The sequence below is a fragment of the Xiphophorus maculatus genome, chromosome 12 (assembly GCF_002775205.1).
Source record: "Xiphophorus maculatus strain JP 163 A chromosome 12, X_maculatus-5.0-male, whole genome shotgun sequence".
NCBI lineage: Eukaryota > Metazoa > Chordata > Actinopteri > Cyprinodontiformes > Poeciliidae > Xiphophorus > Xiphophorus maculatus.
In genome coordinates this window covers 670,700-691,579 of record NC_036454.1, presented here as the reverse complement: position 1 = coordinate 691,579, position 20,880 = coordinate 670,700, and the positions used below count along the sequence as shown (strand labels likewise).

Sequence of the window (20,880 nt, the reverse complement as noted above, 5' to 3'; positions counted from 1 at the left end):
CTTGTGATTAGATAGAAAAAAGAAATAGAATTAAAGCAAAGTTTGCATGAGACAAAAACAACACACACAACCAGATTTATTTTATTGACATTTAAGTCTACTGTTGGGCCTAGATGTCACTTGAGTGATTCATTTTAAAGATAACTTTATTTATTATTACTGTTAAACTTAAATCTCCAGCATGGGGAAGTGGGATGAGCTCAGGTTTTCTTGACAGTACATATTAAATAAATTGATCAATTAATAGGCTCCTCCTGACTGCCTTAAAATGTTTGTACAATACTAATGTTTTCTGAGTTCTATCACACAAAATCCCGTCATAACTCAGTCAGACAAACACATCAGAGTCCCCCAGAACACACATCTGTTATAGGAAAGTATTCTAGAGTTCTTATAAAAAAAACACCAGGTTATAAAACAAAACCACATCTGACACAAAATACACACATATAGGACTTAACAGTAAAGTTAACAGTAGAGTTGCACTGAAAACAAGATAAATCTCACATTTTGCATCAGTCCTGATCTGTAGTCTGCAGAACTACAGCACAGGGTTTGGTTCACAACAATGTTTGAAAAGGCATTATATTACATTGTATAATACAACAGATGAGCTGCTTCACCACAAAACAGCTGCAAAAACAGTCATGGTAGTAAAAAATTATAGGCGTTTCAGGAATGTACATAATTTTTTGTAATCTTTCTGTTCTGTTTGTTCATTGATAATGACATGGTGTGTTCTGTGCTCTTAAGGTTAGATTTATATCACTGTTGAAACTGTTAAGGAACTGTTCATTTCTGCATTTCTATCGGACAGATTACATATTTTTTTTGTATTCTGATTAAAAGTGAACATTGACTTTAGTGTGTTTAAAGGTACTAATCATCAAGCAGACGTGAAGTTGAGATCTCGGACAAATCTGTGTTCAATGAGCAACAAGTTATGTTTATGTCTGTTTTACATCCACATAAAATGTTTTCCTCAGTGTAACCTTGCCCACACTTTGCTGAATACACCATTCCATGTGTTAGTACAGACACAGGCTCAAATGAAATCAATCCATGTTTCCATGCCTGAAGCACATCCATATGATGGGACTCTTTCAAACGTAGGCTAATACAATTAAGGCACAACAATGAGCAGATACAAGTTACTAACTTTAATTGTTCTTTTATACAACAAAGTATTTTTAAAGAAAAGTGATTACAGACATGAATGTTTCTAACACCCTAGTCCATGGTATTGTTGTACTCCTGAATCTTCTGTTTGATGTGGGACAGCTTGCTTTTTAAGTACTCACAACGCTCCCTTTTTTCCAAATAAGTTGGGTCCTGACAAAAAAATGAGTAGAAGAGGAAATTAATCAGTGTCAGAAACAACTTTTTACTTAATTAAAGAATAAAACGCTTACAGCTAAGTATGGTTTGTACACTATAGAAATGTTAACATTTATAAGTTCAATCAAATCTTTATTTGTCTTATTATGTCCCCTCAGATGATATTTATTGTGAATTGGAGTCACAAAAATATTGGAGCGTGAAAAGACTTGATCATAATAAATGGGACAACGAATCGGCTGTAAATCTCAGTTTGTACATGTACTCACAGCTTTCTTCCTTTCATATTCTGATAAGATGCTACTAATCCGTTCTTTCTCCTGAAAAAAAATGAAAGGATTAATGGGCAGAAGCATTCGGTCTATGTCCAGTTTTGTATGTAGGTGACTGAGTGGGAGATGTACCATTTGACTTGAGGGCCTTGAGGGGAGATTCTGCATCATCTCATCCATCTCTTCAAACTTCTTAGCCATGATCTGGACTTCAGCATGAAGCTCTCTGTATTCAGCATACTGGTCATTGAAGACGGCCTTATACTGATCCCTCTCCTCATCCGAGAGGATGCTGGGATACTTTCTGAAAAGGCATCACACATCAATGTGCAGAGGCAAATTAATTTTGTTTCAGGTTCAATAAATCCATTAGTATATATTCCAATAAAAACAAATAACATTAGCAGGTTTGTGGTTTTAAAGAAATATGAAAAGAACATTTTAAAGTAAATATAATTTTAATTTGTATTTATTGCATGTTTGTTCCTTAAACAGCTACTAGGGAATGGTGATCTTGAGCAAGATGATTATGGCTAATTGCCATTCTAAGAGAATCATGTGTAAAGCACTTTTCAGACAGGACTGTCATAGTGAGCCCTGAACCTACGCTATGGAAGTTGTTCTGCTGACATAACAGTGCAGGAAGCACTTTTAGAACATAGAGCAGATACTGTGGAATAAATGGCACAGTGTCAGCAGTTCAAACATGAATGTCATGATATGTGGTGTGAGGTGGTGAAGCAGATGAAGTGAACCCAGCTTGAAGTGAAGAAAGTGATGATTTAAAGATGAAATTAACAAAATCCGAAGTCCAAAATCCCAAATACCAGGCACCACAGATGAGCAGAAGGCAAACGCTCAATTCTGGTAGCAACTGGAGGAAAAAACTTGAGACATATGCAAACAGCAAGGCAGATAATGGCAATGACCCGACAAAGATCAAGAAACACAGGTGGATATAAATATACAGAGGGTAATCAGGGAACGAGACACACCTGGGAACAATCAAGGGGTAGACAGGACAACACGGAGACTCAGTGGACACGGAAACCTAAAATAAACACTCAGAAAAACTCAAATCCTTACAGTGAACATATAGAAGATATTTCTGTTTGGATTTCTAATGGTTATTATTAATGGTGGGACTCAATAAAAAATGTAATTGAGTGAACTGTAAGGTCTGTAATTAAATGAATCACATTTTAATTAAAAACCATATATTGACAACATATTTTAGAATTCAAAAACCCTTTTGGCTGCTAAATGTTAGAATAAACAGGCATGTGTATTTAGAATAAAGATATTTATTGTTTTTATATTGTTATTTATGTTACTCATTCACTTTTGACTGTCAAGAAAAGTGCCTATAAATGAAACATATTATTATTATTATTCAGATATGTGCAAAGTTTTATTACATCTATTCAGCTTTCAGCTGTTTCAAGAACTCCTGATCATTCAAGGAACTTTTTTGAAAAAAATCTTTCTCTAGAAATGTGAACGGTGAACAGTTGTGTGACAGCTGTCCCGACTGTCACAAGCAGACACTGCTGGTAATGGTTTTTTGTTTCCCCTTAATATTACTTTATATATTGATTAGTGAGTAGTTTAGATTTTTATCTTTAAATTTGTTTTCATTAGTCTGACTCTTTAGTTAACTATTTGTTGTGCACCCATTTAGTTAACTTTATGTGTCAGTTCTTTGTATATTTTGTTAAATACAACAAATTAATTATTTTTCTTTTGAGTTACCAGTTTCCTCTGGACCTGTGGCTGAAAATCAGAGATGAGCTCCAGCTGATTGGTGTCCATATATGGTTGTCAAACTTCCTCAGCGGACCATTCCATTTGTTCACCAGGGGAGGGGGAAATTTGGTCTTTAGTTTAATTTTACCATTTATTTAATGTTTCTTCTTTTGGAAAGTTAGTTAAATTCTGATATTTATTTCATTTATAGATTTAGTAATATTCTGACCAATATTTGTTAGGTTTTTGTGTGTTTAATTACCCCCTAGTGTGTGTTAATGGTCTGATCAGCCACTATTTAAGTTCCCCTCATGTCTTGTTTGTTAGGTCAGTTTGTGCTTGAGTTTGTTCTGTTACTACCTGAGTTGTACTTTGTTATGTTGACCTCAGTTTGGGCCCAATTTATCATTTTTGGATTCTTTTTGTTAATAAATTAAGATTATATTTTGAATTTTCATCAACGTCTCTCTGGCTGGTTCATGCAAAACCCTCACAAGTTGTTTCCTGGATCCCTTCAGATTATTTTTGAAACAAAAATTTACCTAGCGGACCAAGGGAAGCTTCTTTGTCATTCATGTTGTTTGTAAATGTCGATTGTGCATCTGATTTGCAGGTGTACCAGAAACACACAAATACAAAGGTTCTAGCTTGGAAATGTTGTGTATGTTAAATTCTTCAATGCCTTAAAATCACCTAAATTTAGGTGTTAAAGTTCTGGGTCTAATTATTATTGATTCTTGGTGACACAGCAATGCCATTTTATGTTGCAGTTTTCTAAAGTTGAGCTTTAGAAATGTTACGTCAATTAGCATCCTGTTCACTGCTTCAGTTATTGTCTATTTTTATTTTTTATTTTTTTTCTGTATGCATAGTCTGGTACGGAAAACAGCAATTCAATTGCATCCATTCTCTGATACAGGCCACCTCTGTCTTACTTAATTATTATGTTTTCTTATCTTTCCCAATAAAAGATTACATAGAGAAATCGACTCCTGTCAAATGTATGTATACCGAGGAAAGAGAAAATCATATTTAATGATCTACAAAATCCTGGGCTCTCTGGTCAACTCCACTTAAGTTTAACTTCAGATGGTTCTTTCAACTCAGCAATACTGAAACACAAGAACTTAGAGGCTTATTTGTTTTTAAGCCTTTTCAAACATAAGAAATGCCAAAGGGACACCTCAAAAAGATAACAGAAAATTGTATCATAAAAAGATGTCAACAGATGTAAGAACACATATTGGAAAATGGAATAGATCACTCACGCAACATAATCTGCTATGATGACAGGTTTGGGAATATATCCAGATGGTATGTGACCTCGAAGAATCTCTGGTTCTGCTGCCATGAGAGGAGCAGATCCAGCATTGTTTGGAGCATTCATAATGTCAGGCTGAATGGTAGGAAGAGGTGTCGTCTCTGAGGCTCTTGAGGCTGAATCCAGCTACAGCAGTAAACATTTAGTACAACATACTGTGAAGATGTCTATGCAGTATGGTGGGAAAAAAATAAAACTCTTCATACTTACTACAGACAGTGGGATGGATGATCCAGTGGTTTTCATCTAAAATTGTTGAAATGGATAGAAAATATTACAGGACATTAGCTATGTTAACTACATAAACCGCTATGACCATATATATATTGGCCAAAGAAATATGTGTATGTGTGTGTGTATATATATATATATATATATATATATATATATATATAGAGAGAGAGAGAGAGAGAGAGAGAGAGAGAGAGAGAGGCAGAGGCAGTATTAAATTCCTCTTTATGTGGGTTTTATGAGATGGAAGCAGAAATTATGTAAAAATAAAGAAACAAATACTTGAAAAAGTCTAAACTGTGGACCCTGACTATAACCTATGAAAGTGTAATATTTTGAATGCAATTTTAGGAATTATGCAATGTTTCCATGACATTCTAATTTTTTGTAAAGGGTCTGTATATATTGTGGTCAAAACTATGTGTGTAGTAAAATAAAACTGATATGGACAGAGTCAAATACAAACCAAAGATTGCTAAAGCTCTTTGATTCTATATCAGCAACAATGGTTCAGAGCAGAGGCAGATACAACAGTCAAATTAGAAATATATTCGGCAGGAAAATGTATGTAGTGATTTTCAATTAGAGCTACAAACAAGCATGCCAAAAAGACTTTCCCATAGGGTGCATAAAAAGTTCTTGACATTTTTTTTTGTGCTTAAAACTTGAAATGATTCAAAGACAGTTACGGAGTTATAGAAGTCTGCAGAACCCAAAGTTGCTTACTGCAGAGGTGTCTGTTATTTATTTATTTTATGCACCATGCACCACAACACAGCTTTTTTATTTTTAATGGACACCAGAAATGTATGTAATGGACTTTTTGTCATGTAGGACAGGTTGTATGGTGAGGGATCTGGTGAGCTTGATGAAAAACAATTACATCACTACTGCTTTTTTTCTTATTACCTTATATAGCATGGACACCTACAAGTAAAAGAATCCTGTTTTTGCAACCCTTCTGACTCTGTAATCTAGTTCGACATGTTAGTAGTTCTGGTACCTTACAACCTTTCATGATCAATTCAATTGATTTAGATATTTGCCACATGTCCAGAGTAGCAAACAATTCAATAAAATCTCAAATATGTTTAAAGCCTGACTGCTTTAAAACTGACTGTTTTAAAATCAGTTAAAGCAGTCTTTCTTATGTACACATGGAGGTGGATTATAACTCCACCATATATGTAATGTCAAACTACTAACTGAGATTAAACATTTATTCATGAAGGTGAAGAGAGATGTTAGGGTCAGACCTCCTGTGCCAGCACCTCCTTTCTCATCCTGGCTGCTTCGTGCCTCCACAGCTTCAGACAAACTCCTGCACTGATAAAGTAGAGCACCATGGTGAGGAACAGGAAGACTATGGCTGCTGTTTGGCCAGCCTCTGTGCGACAAAATGCACCATTGACTCCATTATTGAAGATGGGCATGTAGCATAGTCCTCCTCTGGTTGTGTCTCTTACATACACTATACCTGCTGCCATATACAGCACTGCCAATACAAAGTTGATAGAGCACTCTGTCAGTGGCCACCAAGAGGAATCAAGAAGAATGGCTCTGTAGTACAGAGTCATTCCAAGAACAACAAGGATTACAGTCACTATCCATGCTATCCCTGCCACTACAAGAACAAAAGGCGTTTTGGGACCTGTGTAGATACTTCCCCCATTTCCATATGCTGAAGCCCCTCCACCAAGTCCTCCATACATCTGTGGCTGGGAGTATCCATACATATTAAACCATTCATTATCCTTGTGCACATAAGCACAGACACATGCAAACACAGCAGCTCCAAGTAGCAACTGCACACAACCCAGGATCCTGAGTAGGCCAGCCCAAGACTTCATGTAGGCATAGCGCTGATGGTACTCCTCCACCCGCTCCTGGTAGGTCTGGGCTGAGAAATTACTGTGCACTGCAGAACCCAAGTCCATAGCTTCAGCACCCAGCATCAATCCATCTTTCTCCTTTTGAGAGGTATAACCCCACCCTGACCCACCGTAGGGGTCCCGATAGGAGCCAGGAAGCGAAGGAGATGGAGGGGCAGAGTTGGGTGGTGAGCAGGGGACTCCTGTTGTGGTGTGGCAGGTGGTATTCTTATTGGCTGATGGGGCAGGGGAGTGAGGCTGTGTAGAAGAAGTAACAGGCCACCCTTTGCTGCTTCGGCTCCCACTGTTGCCCCGGAAAAGGTTTTTGACAGAATCGGGAATAAAGCGACGAACTGGCTTGATGTCCATTGCTTCACAGTCCCCCTCAGCTGGTTCCTCATCACTGGAGGGATAGAAAGATTCAGGCCCCACAGCTGGCTGCTCAGGTAGGGGAGGAGGGGGGAAGGGATCTAAGCTGACTGCTGGCACAGTCACATGTAGTAGTGGTGGGGGTGGGAGAGGGGGCAGTTCAGTGTCCCTCCATCCAGGACCCACTGGGACCTGGTCATAGAGAGGCATTTCCCTCACACGGTCAAACCTAGATGCGGACATCACAACCTGAACTCCCTCTGGAAGCAAACACAAAGAAAACATAACATAACATTGAGCCAAGAGCTGCTTTACAAATTAAAACTTTTTTATTCAAACTTAGCTTGAGTTAGCATTGGATTTTTAAAACAAATCCTTGAAAGCATTCATCAATACCACATAATTGTTATGTATTTTTTCTTGCATTGCCTTTAATTTAAAGATATGATACTTTGATTTGACCATAGGTTTTTTTTCTGAAACATGGGTGCATCTGTGATAATTCACTTTCCAAGTGTTAAGATAAGACACTATTAGATGTTCACAAAAAATGGAAAGATGACAAGGCAGACATGAGGTCAGGCAGCTTCCAACAATTGGATGTCAATTACTTAATATTATTGTTCAGCTCCATATAGTAAAAAAATAGCATGTGCCTACTCTGGATAGCCCAAGACTTTCCAGACGTCTCCTTGCAAGAATCATGGAGGGACCAAAATGTTTCTCTACCTTAGACTGTGAAATTCCTGAGTTTGGAAACTCACTAACACCAGCCAGTCAGACCTCTGGGAGTGTGACCTTAAATGCTAGTTTCACTATTTACAACACAGAGATATTCTATAGTGGCCCAAACAGACTTAACATGGCTGATGAATTGTGGCCTGTCTTTTGTCTCACCAGATAAGCTTCTCTGATTACTACTGTTAGTAAAGTCATTAAGAAAGCAGCTTACCTACTGATAATTCTCCGTTTATTCCTCAGAGTGCAACAGCTGTGGTGCTTGTGGCTGTGTCTCTGATTGGGGGTAAAGGCATTAGTATGAGCTGAGGGAGCGGAAGCTGTTCCCAAGTGTGAAACTCACTTGACCTGTCTGACCAGACCAGCCTCATGTTGCATTCACTGTCTCCTTTCATAACCGACTTCACAGTTAATGTTGTTTTAGTTGTTTTTGTCCCTCATCTCCTTTCTCTGGTATAGAGTTGGTCTGTAGTTACTGAAGGAAATTGAACTTTTTTACAATATACAGTGTGAATAGGATTTAGTTTGAGTTAAATTAAAATGTTTTTCTTAAGCAGTTATTTGTCATGAACTTACTCCACTTAAGAAACTGACATGTCAACCTCTATTAATAGAAAATTATTTCTCTGCTATATTCAACTCACACGCACAAAAAAACACTGATATCCAGCAAAACTCCATAAACCATCCCTCAAAACATGTTAGGAACTTCTGAGATGTCGTTTTTCACTTTGCGTAGAATAAAAGAAATATGGAAATACAAAAGCTGAGTCTATCTGCAGTTAGAAAACAGAACTTATAGATCCAACAAGCTTTTGGAGCAGCTAATTGGCAGGAAACATAACCCCGAAAACAGAGCTGTCAACAAGAGAAAGAATGATAAGATTCCTTCAAGCTGGGACACCGGGATAGAGTACCGAACAAATGGGAAAGTTGTAACAAACAAAAAAACACCCAGGTACATCAAAAGAGACATGAAAGCATGAGGGTAGGAATTTCCAATTAAAATGTCTTGCAAGGAGAAAATGCAGAAACAAAAATCTGTGACTGAACCATAACAAATAATTTAGTTAAAGAAAAATTACTTCTATACAAAGAATCTGACCACATACCTTGACTAACACCTAAAAAGGCAAATTATGCATAGAGAAGTAGTCATGTACTCTGGATGAATTGATGAAAGTGGGTTTCAGAGATGAATTCTGGATTTTTACATTCATTAATGAAAGATATGAGACCCAAAGATCTGTTTCCATCCCAGTTGAACATGAAAAGGACTGTACAAATCTAATTTCCACAGTTGTTAATAGCATGGAATGGAACTTCAGGCAAATGTACCAGCGTGTCTGCCAGCTCTTCTTTGCAGTTCGTGTGATGAGAGAGGTCAGGAGGGCCTCATCCTTATGAGATGCTTAGAACAGATAAATGTGTGGATGTGCCAAAACTTTCTCCAGCTGAACAGAAACAAAACTGAAGTTATTATTTTTGGACCTAAAGAGGAACGATCTAGAGTCATAGATCTAGAGTCAATGCACAGCTTCAGTTATTACAACTAAAAACCAGTGATCCGGCCCGAAACCTGGGAGTAGTGATGGACTCTGACCTGAACCTCCAGAGCCACATAAAGACAGTCACAAAGTTGGCCTTCTATCACCTGAAGAACATTTCCAGGATTAAAGGACTAATGTCTCAGCAAAATCTAGAGAAACTCATCCATGCGTTCATCTTCAGTCGTATTGATTATTGCAACAGCGTCTTCACAGGTCTGTCCAACAAATCAATCAAACAGCTGCAGCTGATCCAGAACGCTGCTGCTCGCGTTCTCACTAAAACCAGGAAGATAGAGCACATAACACCAGTTTTAAAGTCCCTCCACTGGCTCCCTGTAGCTCAAAGAATAGACTTTAAAATACTGTTGTTAGTTTATAAATCACTGAACGGCTTAGCACCACAATACATTAAAGATCTGCTGTTGTTGTATCAACCTTCCAGACCTCTCAGGTTCTGGTTCTGGTCTGCTCTGCATCCCCAGAACCAGAACCAAACGAGGAGAAGCAGCTTTCAGCATCTATGCACCACAAATTTGGAACAAACTTCCAGAAAACTGTAAAACAGCTGAAACACTGACTTCTTTTAAATCTCAACTGAAAACCCACCTGTTTAGAATTGTATTTGAAATGTAATCAATTACAAATTTATTGATGTAACTTGACTTAATGATTGATTCTATATTGCATTGTGATTCTGTGTTTGTAATGATGTAAAGCACTTTGAAATGTCTTGCTGCTGAAATGTGCTATACAAATTAAATTTGATTGATTGATTGATTGATGAGGGCACTTGATCTGCTGCAGGTGTTTTAGCACACATTTCCTCATCAGGTGGAATATATTAGGATCTGGATGCCAGTACTTTAATGCTTACACAAAACGATATGTGGGAATAGGAATATTTATTCAAGAGTTTAAAATATAAATTTCCAAATGCTTCTCAGATCAACTATCTGTTTTTACAGCTGAGATGGTGGCAGTCATAATAAGCTTGAAGTGACTAGAGGAGGTTCGACCAGACAGGGTGGTAGTGTGCACGCTTTCCAAAGTAGTAGTATTCAGGGAAAAGAAAAAAATAGGAAAGACTTAATATTAGAGATTCAGCACCATTTATTTAGGTTACACAGGGGTGGCATTCCCTTGCAAATTTTCTTTCTCCACAGTGATTTTTGTTAAGTAACATTGGTCTGTGGTCTTATTACTGATCATTTATATCAAAGTCAATTTTGCAATTGTTATACCGTACCCTCCAAAAGCCAAAGTTAGATATTTTAAACATTATCTAAATCATACATCTAAATGTATAAAACATGACCCTTATTCAAAGCTTTTCTCAAATATTTCCTGTTATGTCAAAAGTTTATTGAAGGTTATAAAATAAAAAGAAATTCAGGAAAAGAGGGCTTTGTTGCACTATATATATATATATATATATATATATATAAAAATTCCCTTCTCACCCACCGCGGGTGGTTCTTATCCTCTGAGCTCGGGTCCTCTACCAGAGGCCTGGGAGCTTGAGGGTCCTGCGCAGTATCTTGGCTGTGCCAAGGACTGCACATTTCTGGACTGAGATGTCTGATGTTGTTCCTGGGATCTGTTGTAGCCATTGGTCCAGTTTGGGGGTGACTGCCCCGAGGGCCCCGATGACCACAGGCACCACTGTGGTCTTCACCTTCCAGGCCCTCTCCAGTTCCTCCCTGAGGCCCTGGTATTTCTCTAGTTTCTCGTGCTCCTTTTTCCTGATGTTGCAGTCGCTTGGTATTGCTACATCTACCACAACGGCTTTCCTCTGTTGTTTATCCACTACGACAATGTCTGGTTGGTTCGCCATTACCATTTTGTCTGTCTGGATCTGGAAGACCCACAGGATCTTAGCTCTGGCGTTCTCCGTCACCTTTGGGGGTGTTTCCCACTTTGATCTCGGGGTTTCCAGTCCATATTCTGCACAGATGTTTCTGTACACTATGCCTGCAACTTGGTTATGTCGTTCCATGTACGCTTTCCCTGCCAGTATCTTGCACCCTGCTGTTATGTGCTGGACTGTCTCAGGGGCCTCCTTGCACCACCTACACCTTGGGTCTTGTCTGGTGTGGTATATCTGGGCCTCTATTGCTCTGGTGTTTAGGGCCTGTTCCTGGGCGGCCAGGATGAGGGCCTCTGTGCTGTCCTTGAGTCCAGCTTTTTCCAGCCATTGGTAGGATTTACTGATATCAGCCACTTGGGTTATTTGCTGGTGGTACATCCCATGTAGGGGCTTGTCCTCCCATGATGGTATCTCTGGCACCTCAACCTCCATTCCCTGTTGTCTGAGATATTCACTGAGCACATTGTCTGTTGAGGCTTTGTCCCTGATGTATTTATGGATCTTAGTTGTTTCGTCCTGGACTGTGGTTCTCACACTCACTAGTCCTCTGCCTCCTTCCTTGCGGCTCGTGTACAGTCTCAGGGTGCTGGATTTGGGATGGAACCCTCCATGTATTGTTAGTAGTTTTCTAGTCTTAATATCCGTGGCTTTTATCTCCTCCTTTGGCCAGCTAATTATTCCAGCAGGGTATCTGATTACTGGCAGGGCATAGCTGTTTATCGCACGGATTTTGTTCTTGCCATTGAGCTGGCTTCTCAGGACTTGCCTTATTCGTTGGAGGTATTTAGCTGTGGCTCCTTTCCTTGTGACCTCATCGAGGTTGCCATTTGCTTGTGGTATACCTAGGTACTTGTAACTGTCCTCTATGTCTGCTATTGTTCCTTCTGGGAGTGAGACCCCTTCTGTGCGGATGACCCTCCCCCTCTTTGTGATCAGCCGACCACACTTCTCTAGTCCAAATGACATCCCAATGTCCGTGCTGTAAATCCTGGTGGTGTGGATCAGTGAGTCGATGTCTCGCTCACTCTTGGCATACAGCTTGATGTCATCCATGTAGAGAAGGTGACTGATGTTGGCCCCATTTTTGAGTCGGTATCCATAGCCAGTCTTGTTGATAATTTGGCTGAGGGGGTTCAGGCCTATGCAGAACAGTAGCGGGGACAGAGCATCTCCTTGGTGCATGCCACATTTGATGGACACTTGTGCAAGTGGTTTGTAGTTGGCTTCAAGGGTGGTTTTCCACAACTTCATCGAGTTTGCAATGAAGGCTCTCAGAGTCCTGTTAATGTTATACATCTCTAAGCATTCAATGATCCAAGTATGCGGCATTGAGTCATAGGCTTTCTTGTAATCAATCCAAGCCATGCACAGGTTGGTGTGTCGGGTTTTGCAGTCTCGGGCAACTGTGCGGTCTACGAGGAGTTGGTGTTTGGCTCCTCTGCTATTTACACCGATACCTTTCTGTGCCGTGCTCATGTGTTTATTCATGTGTTTGCTTATCTTGGCCGCTATGATGCCTGACATGAGCTTCCATGTTGTGGAGAGGCAGGTTATTGGTCGGTAGTTGGGTGGGACTGGACCCTTTGATGGATCCTTCTGGATTAGGATTGTCCGCCCTTCAGTTAACAATTCAGGGTGAATATATATATATATATATATATATATATATATATATATATATATATATATATATATCATTTATACAAAACTTTTTTGTATAAATGCAAAGCTAAAAAAGGTGAACAACACGTTTCAGGGTGAGAATCACATAGTGAGCATTTTGTGTTAATATCCTTTTTGAATTGTAGCATGTAGTGAATAGCTGCACAATATTTGTGTATAATTTTGTAAGACACCTCTCTAATTTTATTAGTTATTAAAAATTTATATGGAAACATCCAGACTTTTGTCCTATTTATATTTTTAATATTACGTGACAAGAATAAAATGACATATGGGGCAGTAACACTGTTTTTAAAACAGAACACAAATACCTTGATTTATATCTTTTTGTGGACGCAGTGAGAAACATATTTTACCTACAGGACAATCAGTAATTGAAGACGGGGGAGATAGTAATCCAGGAGACGTATAAGTGTGCTCTTAAAGAGTATTTTATTATAATTTGATATTATAATACACATGATTGTCCCTTCCGGCATGTCGTAAACATTCCGACGAAACATAAAGGTACACTGACCAATCACATGCTGACATTTATTTCCGTGTTTTGGGACTTGTCAGGTGTTGATTGGTTGTGGACTGAAGTAGTGCTCTTACGAGCAGAGGCTGAGCATACCGGGTGTGAGAGCGAGCGAGCTGCAAACATGGAGAGGTTGTGGTTGTTCCGGTGGCAGCTGCTGCTGTTGCCGCTGCTTCTGCTGCTGTTGTCTGACTGCAAGGGGAGAGAATCGGAGTTAAACTATGTGACTTGCGGCTCGCTTGTCAAACTGCTCAACACCCGACACAACGTCCGTCTACATTCACATGATGTCAAATACGGCTCAGGTAACTGCAGGCCCAATGTAAAATCAAAGTATTGACCAGTAAAGCTATGAAGATGTTGTTTTAACTTTGTAAAGTTAATTTATGTGTGTGAAAGCTTCTGGATCCCCTCAAAGGCTCTAGAGTCTAGAGCGCCTTACAGTTAATAGCTGAACAGTAACAGAGCTTCTCCTGCTCATGCCAGGGAAGATTAAATTACATGCTTCATTCTAAAATCTGTTAAAGCTGATTTTATGCAAGACTCAAAGAGATTTCTTAAAAATGTTCAGCTCTTCTTTTTTTAAATGCCCAGCCTTGTCAATATTGCATGGATGTGAAATCATCAGGTGAACTGGGTTATACTTTACCACTACTGTGGTATAATTTTGTATTTGTGTTTGAATTTGTTTTCGCCTCCTGCCATCTTTAGTCGTTACCATGTAGTGCTGTTTATTTAGTTCTACAGGAATCAGTATAATTTCAGTTTAGTGTCCTTATTTTGAAAGACTGATGGATGGAAGAATTTATTAATTAGATGGTTAGATAACCAACTGCTATAGATGTAAGACTGCGTGTCTTACATCTACAGCCAGTAGATGTTTTACAGGCCAGTTTTACAGATTCAATTGTATTTAATTTAGTTTAATCTAAAACAAGGTTGTATTTAATGTTGTCCTCAGGGTGGCGCTGTTGCCTCACAAAACCTTTTTTGAAAGATTTTTAAAAAAAACTTTATTGGGAAAAAAGTAATCAATACAGAACAGTTATACATATATATATATATATATATATATATATATATATATATATATATATATATATATAAAAATTCCCTTCTCACCCTCTGCGGGTGGTCTCTCTCATCCTCTGAGCTCGGGTCCTCTACCAGAGGCCTGGGAACTTGAGGGTCCTGCGCAGTATCTTGGCTGTGCCAAGGACGGCACATTTCTGGACTGAGATGTCTGATGTTGTTCCTGGGATCTGTTGTAGCCATTGGTCCAGTTTGGGGGTGACTGCCCCGAGGGCTCCGATGACCACAGGCACCACTGTGGTCTTCACCTTCCAGGCCTTTTTCAGTTCCTCCCTGAGGCCCTGGTATTTCTCCAGTTTCTCGTGCTCCTTTTTCCTGATGTTGCAGTTGCTTGGTATTGCTACATCTACCACAACGGCTTTCCTCTGTTGTTTATCCACTACGACAATGTCTACGACAATGACAATGTTGGTTCGCCATTACCATTTTGTCTGTCTGGATCTGGAAGTCCCACAGGATCTTAGCTCTGGCATTCTCCACCACCTTTGGTGGATATATGTGTGTGTGTGTGTGTGTGTGTGCGTGTATGTATGTATCAGGGATGGCTGGTATAAGTAGGCTAGTAGGGCTAAGCCCTCCCTGACATTTACAATAAAGTTGTTAAAATAAACAACTTAAAATTAAATACCTAAAAATAAATACAGTTTAGAAATAATGTATCACATTTTGTTAAATTTTCAACAAACCTGGGGAAAATCCCGGGGTCTTTCCAGAGGGCTAACTTCTGACAGCCCCATACAGCCTTACTGTCTGTCAGCGCTCAGAATGATTGACAGGCGTCTAGCCACACCCCCTCGGTTTGCGGCTCATTGGGTATTCTACCATTTGACCCTTTTGTGACACCAGTGGGCCATATATGCTTTTCTGTTAAGTTGAAAAATAATAATCGCAACTGCCAAACTTGTTCAGGAGCCAACTGATTGATAAGATCTATTTTAATTTCTAGTTCTTGGATGCCCCACCCTTTTATGATACCGCCAACGGCAACATGAAGCCCATATCAAATATGCACATTCTGAAAAATGTTTTGTTGTCTCAAACCAACCATGTCTGAAGGTTCTTAGTTTTCCAGGTTTTTATGTTCAGGAAGGTTTATAGAAAGTCAGTTTGTTTTAAACGTTGGTTTAGAAATGTTCCTCTACATTCATATCCTGTGATGAGGCAGCACTATGTTATCATCCAGCCAGCGAAGACCGGTGTAATTCGTGCACGTGAAATTACGGGCTAGTAAACTAGATGTGCACAATGTTGGCTAAAGACCCAACACAAGAAAGTTGAAGCTGTTCAACTCTTGTTGCTGTCAGCTGTCGTGGAAAAAGTATTTCGCTGTTCGTAGCTCCCCGTGTGTAACGTGCTGCTGTGAACTAGATAACCCTCTGCGGGAGAGAGGTTCTGATGTCAAAATAGATGCCGACGTCACCGTTGACAGTCCTGTTTGTGAGAAAAAAAGACAAAGAAAAAAACAGCTGAGGCATCCTACCCTCAAACAACTTCCGCAAAAAGACCAGAATATAGTCATCTGCATATTCTAGGTGAACTAATTGTTGGCCCGCCCTCTAGCCTGTGAACGTTAGCCTCCAGCCAGTAAATATCCCACAATGTAACTGCACATTAAAAATTTATAGTACAGCTGTAAATTTCTGCACGTGATCCAGCGGTCCAATCACGTCCCATATACTTTCCATACGCATTTCAGATCACAGTAAAGAGCTGTATTTTCAAAACCCAGCCACCTTACTGTATTTTCATGCTGTAGTTTTTACAGCCATTTGTTACAGTGTAAGGCATAAATATCGATGGTGCTAAATTTGATTCAATGGTTTCAGCATAGATAAATTAAAAGATATTAAAATGTTTAACATTTAAATTTAAGATTTTAAGGAGCTGGCAAATTTGCTTTGCAAAAGTTTAGAGAACAATCTTCATAGTTAGATTGTAGCTACAATCTGATGCTCTCAGTTTAATCTTTGAGTTTTAACTGTTCATAAATACATCTTAGTAAACTACAATTATCCCTGGCTGCTTTTAAACTTTGCCAATTAAACTAGGCTCCTCTCCCAGATTTCACTAAATCCATGGTGAAATACTGTTAGTGGTACTGATGTTCTTAACATCAAGAGGGGCCCCTAAGTCAAATTAGGCTCAAGGCCTAATTCAACATTGGAAAAGCCCTATATAATGAGCTAGACCCGCTGCACTGAGCATCTCTGCAGCTGATTGTAGATTTAATCTATGTGGCTTTAGAATCTCTTCTTTTAAGTGTCTGTTGAGTTTTTAATGAGCGCCATATCAGCTCTTTTAGAGCCAAAACTCATGTTTTGGTTGCCCAAGCTTCATGGGACAAATTGTTGTGATCTCACGCGCCCGCGCGGCAACTCTACCTGACTCCAAGTTGACAAAGCATTTGATATGCATTGTGTCAACGCAAAAAACAAACTAAAATAAAAATAAACCAGAGTGCTGCGCTAGTCACGAGGCGAGCTCGAAAGCTCCTCCACGGGTAACCACCATAACGTACCGTCTAAACGAGAACTCAAACTTTATCACCGCAAACAGAGTCAGCATGTTGAGACGTCAACGCACACGCCACATATAATGCTTTGTTCACAAAGAAATATTCTCAGTGCATGCTCAACGCGCACCTCTAAATGTGCAAAAGTGAACACCTGTAAACTCTGAGCGCAGCTCACATTTGCGGTTCATATTAAGCTGCACGAAGTGGGCAAACGCGGTGGATTTAAACTTGATTCTTACCTTTATGAATTCTACAAAGAAACATGGATCCTCACCTTGGACTTGTGTAATGTTTTAAATTGATTAAATTTAATCAGTTGATAACATTTTTTGTATGCATGTTATTCACTTCTCTGATATGAGAAAGAATTATTACTGTCATGTATTAACTACAAAGAAAAGTTGTTCAGACAGTTACATGATTGTATTTTCAAAGTGGAAAATCTCAATAAAAATATTTTTGTAAAAAAAAAAGAAAAGATATTCTAATAGAATAAAATGAAATACCAGAAGTTTGGAGGAACTCAGAAAAAATTAAATACCCATTATTGTTGAATAGCCGAGTTACTAGAACTATATTGTTGTTACACCACAATTTAAAACGGTTGAATTTATTTTTCTATTGGTTGCACCTTTTTTAAAAATCTTTTTGAATAGACAAAATTGCAATGATATACTTACAGTGAAGAAACGTGAGCCACCATTTTCTTGTATGCCAAAACAACTCGTCCAGACCGCACACTCTAGGCAGAGTAATAACAATTGTATAAAATGCAAAATGCTCCTCAGTTGTTGTGCAATTCAATGAGATTCCAACGCATGACCACAAACAAAGTGATTCTTTGATCAGAAACATCCAGAAAGTTTGTCCTTTAGATCTATATGTCTGAATTTAGTGGACACTTTATCTGAGGTACGCAGCCAGTAGAGGGACAGAAATGTTTTAGTTCTTCTCATGAAGCTCTTTCCTTAACTACCTGCCTGCTTGAGTCTGAAACAGAGACACAGAATAACAAAAATATTATTTAATGTACTACTAAATTGGACACATAAACAAAATCAATAGAATGATTAGCTTGTCACGATCAGCATGTGAATGGGTGAATGACTGCAGTGTGAAGATTTTTCATTTGAACAAGTTTGTTTTGCAAACACAAATGAAGGTATAAGCTTAAGTCTATTACTTACAGTATGATGTGTCTGTGTGCCTGTGTAGGTAGTGGACAGCAGTCTGTAACTGGAGTGGAAAGTGCTGACGATGCTAACAGTTACTGGCAGATCCGTGGGAAGCCAACACGTCCATGTCAGCGTGGGTCAGCCATCAAATGTGGTCAGCCCATCCGGATCACACACATGAAGACCAGCCGGAACCTTCACACACACCGCTTCAGCTCCCCTCTGTCTAATAACCAGGTCAAAAGTTTTCACAAACTTACTTTAGACTTTTCTTATTTCAGCTGTTTCTACTGAAACAATTCCAGTGTCGCAAGGCTTTCTTTCTTTGTTGTTCTAGTCTGCTAAGGACAAAATGTTTACCAGCACTTTATTAAACACACAATGCTAATACAGGTTGAGGTTCGTATCAGAAGACTGTGGTCCTGAAGGGATTGACATGGTCAGCAGGCTGTGATGTTGTTTTCCCCTCCTCTACCAGAATGAGTCACACTCTGACCCCATCAGCTGAATTGGGGTGTTTTGCACAACCTTTTTCCAGCCTGTCATTGTCTGCTTCTGGTGACTGTGTTAATTATAACCTCCGTTTTCTGCTCTTGGCTTTGTAGATGAGGCCATTGTGCCCTGTTACAGAAAAATGTTCAGATTTATTAATAATAAACTGAAGATGTGCAAAGCCCCACAACATTTCCTAGGCTAGCATAGGCCTCAGTTCTTCAGATATTAGTCCCACATAGGTGACACCTATGGGCTAGTCTGTGAATGCTAACTATAGGAGAACACATTGTGCAAATTTGAAATGTAATTCATTTCTCCAATTTTGTAATTACAGGATATTAAAACATGTGCAAAGTTGGGCAGAAAAACCTGTCACAACAATTTGCTTATTATTATGATGATTGTGACTACAAATTGTGCACAAATGACCAGCAGTGGACGGATCAGTCAACACTAGTGCACAGATCAGCATGCCTGAGCTTTCAATTTTTGAGACTTTCTTGCCACAAAATCTCACTTGGGATTCTGTAAAAAAATTGACAATTTCTTTCGTACCGCAGATGAGCGTTCACGGCTGGTGAAAAGCTAGGTTATCTGAGCATTAGAATTGTACTGCTCCATTCACAGCAAAAGAAAAACTTGTATATCTGAGCACTACCAGATTTATGGGAAATACCGTACTTTTGACTTGACCCAGCAGCTCAAAACAACCATATTAAAGACATGCACTTAGATTAAAATGACTGGATTCCAAAAATATTAACTTTGTAGGTTGCACTGCTGAAATACACTAATTTAAGCGAGAAGGTTTTTCTTTTTCTAGAAAAATAAAAACTCCCTGAAGACTAACAAAAGCAGCAGCAAAATATTATGGGGAAACATCCATCAGGGGCTTGTTCTCATTGTGGAGAAATGGAAAAGGTTGAACATGTTTTGATTAAATGTAGAAAATATGCAAGAGAAAGAAAGGAAATGGAAACGGCAATGAGAATTTAAGTGACAATTGCCAATATATTAGGGAAGCCTCAATCATAATGTAGCACTTAGAAAGCATTATAAAGTATTTAAAGGACACAAAGTTAGCTGACAGAGTTTGATATATTTAAACTCATTCTTTGATATTTAAAAGATAAAGGGACACATTGCATTGCTACCATTTGTCAACATTATGACAACTAGATCACAAGGTCGAACAATTCTGTTGCCACCTTGAGTTGTCTTGCTTTTTATAGGAAGTCAGCGCCTTTGGAGAGAATGGGGAGGGTGACGATCTGGACGTGTGGACAGTCCAGTGTGATGGAATCTACTGGGACCGTGATGAGCCTGTACGCTTCAAACACGTGGGCACAGACGTCTTCCTTGGCATCACAGGCGAGCAGTACGGCCACCCGATCCGTGGCCAGCGCGAGGTGCACGGCATGAGCACTCCCAACCAGCACAACTTGTGGCGCACCATGGAAGGCGTGTTCATTCAGCCCAGCCAGGATCCACTCCGGCATGATGAACTCTGACATCTGACAAATAGATTTTGGACATGCTTTCTTCTGTTGTGGGGCTTTTGCAGCTCATCTGAGCCAAATGTTTTTGTGTGAGTGATGTAGATAAGGACTTTTTATGTGACAAGGTGGAACATGTTCATTTATTCTACACATGCTGTTAGTCCCACATGCAAACTTGAATTACCCATTCAACCTGCCATGAACGTTCTCTTTTCACTCCTTTGTTCTGTTAATGAAAAGATAGAGAATCGTTAGTTTAAATAGTGTGAGACTGTGTTTTGAATACAATCACTGTTTTTGTTGATTTGCTGCAATGCACTTAGGAAGGAAAAAAACATGATAAAAGTACTAATGTCATTTACACCCAGTAAAGCTCTCTGACAAACTTTGATGTGTTCTGTTAATAATGCTGCATGTCATGGGACATCTAACCACTAAAACCCACTGGTGGTTATAATGCTAGCCATCTTGTTTTTACTGTCTTGATCTCTTGGTTTGGATTGCTGATCATTTGGTTGAGCTTTTAGAGTTTACTACATTTTGCAAAAGAATTTCTAATGCTTTAATATTATTGTTGAAAAATGTTTGAGATCCTTGC

The 20,880-nt window shown here is 39.1% G+C and overlaps 2 protein-coding genes across 3 annotated transcripts; one reads left to right on the top strand and one right to left on the bottom strand.

The window, feature by feature from the left end:
- Positions 1-160: 160 nt before the first annotated feature.
- On the bottom strand, positions 161-8,199 carry LOC102223349 (MARVEL domain-containing protein 2-like). Of its 2 annotated transcripts, none has more exons than XM_023343135.1 (7): positions 8,101-8,199; positions 6,165-7,408; positions 4,888-4,923; positions 4,625-4,803; positions 1,743-1,914; positions 1,608-1,658; positions 161-1,332 (listed from the first exon to the last, which is right to left on the bottom strand). In XM_023343135.1, the coding sequence occupies exons 2-7, from the start codon at positions 7,389-7,391 to the stop codon at positions 1,231-1,233; spliced, it is 1,767 nt and encodes a 588-aa protein (XP_023198903.1). In that variant the 5' UTR covers positions 7,392-7,408; positions 8,101-8,199; the 3' UTR covers positions 161-1,230. The 2 variants fall into 2 exon arrangements, with proteins under 2 accessions (XP_023198903.1, XP_023198904.1); XM_023343136.1 differs by having other exon boundaries at positions 8,105-8,199.
- A 5,381-nt stretch (positions 8,200-13,580) lies between these two features.
- On the top strand, positions 13,581-20,668 carry sdf2l1 (stromal cell derived factor 2 like 1). The gene is made up of 3 exons (XM_023343432.1): positions 13,581-13,811; positions 18,329-18,525; positions 20,016-20,668. The coding sequence occupies exons 1-3, from the start codon at positions 13,631-13,633 to the stop codon at positions 20,292-20,294; spliced, it is 657 nt and encodes a 218-aa protein (XP_023199200.1). The 5' UTR covers positions 13,581-13,630; the 3' UTR covers positions 20,295-20,668.
- The last annotated feature ends 212 nt before the right edge of the window (positions 20,669-20,880 follow it).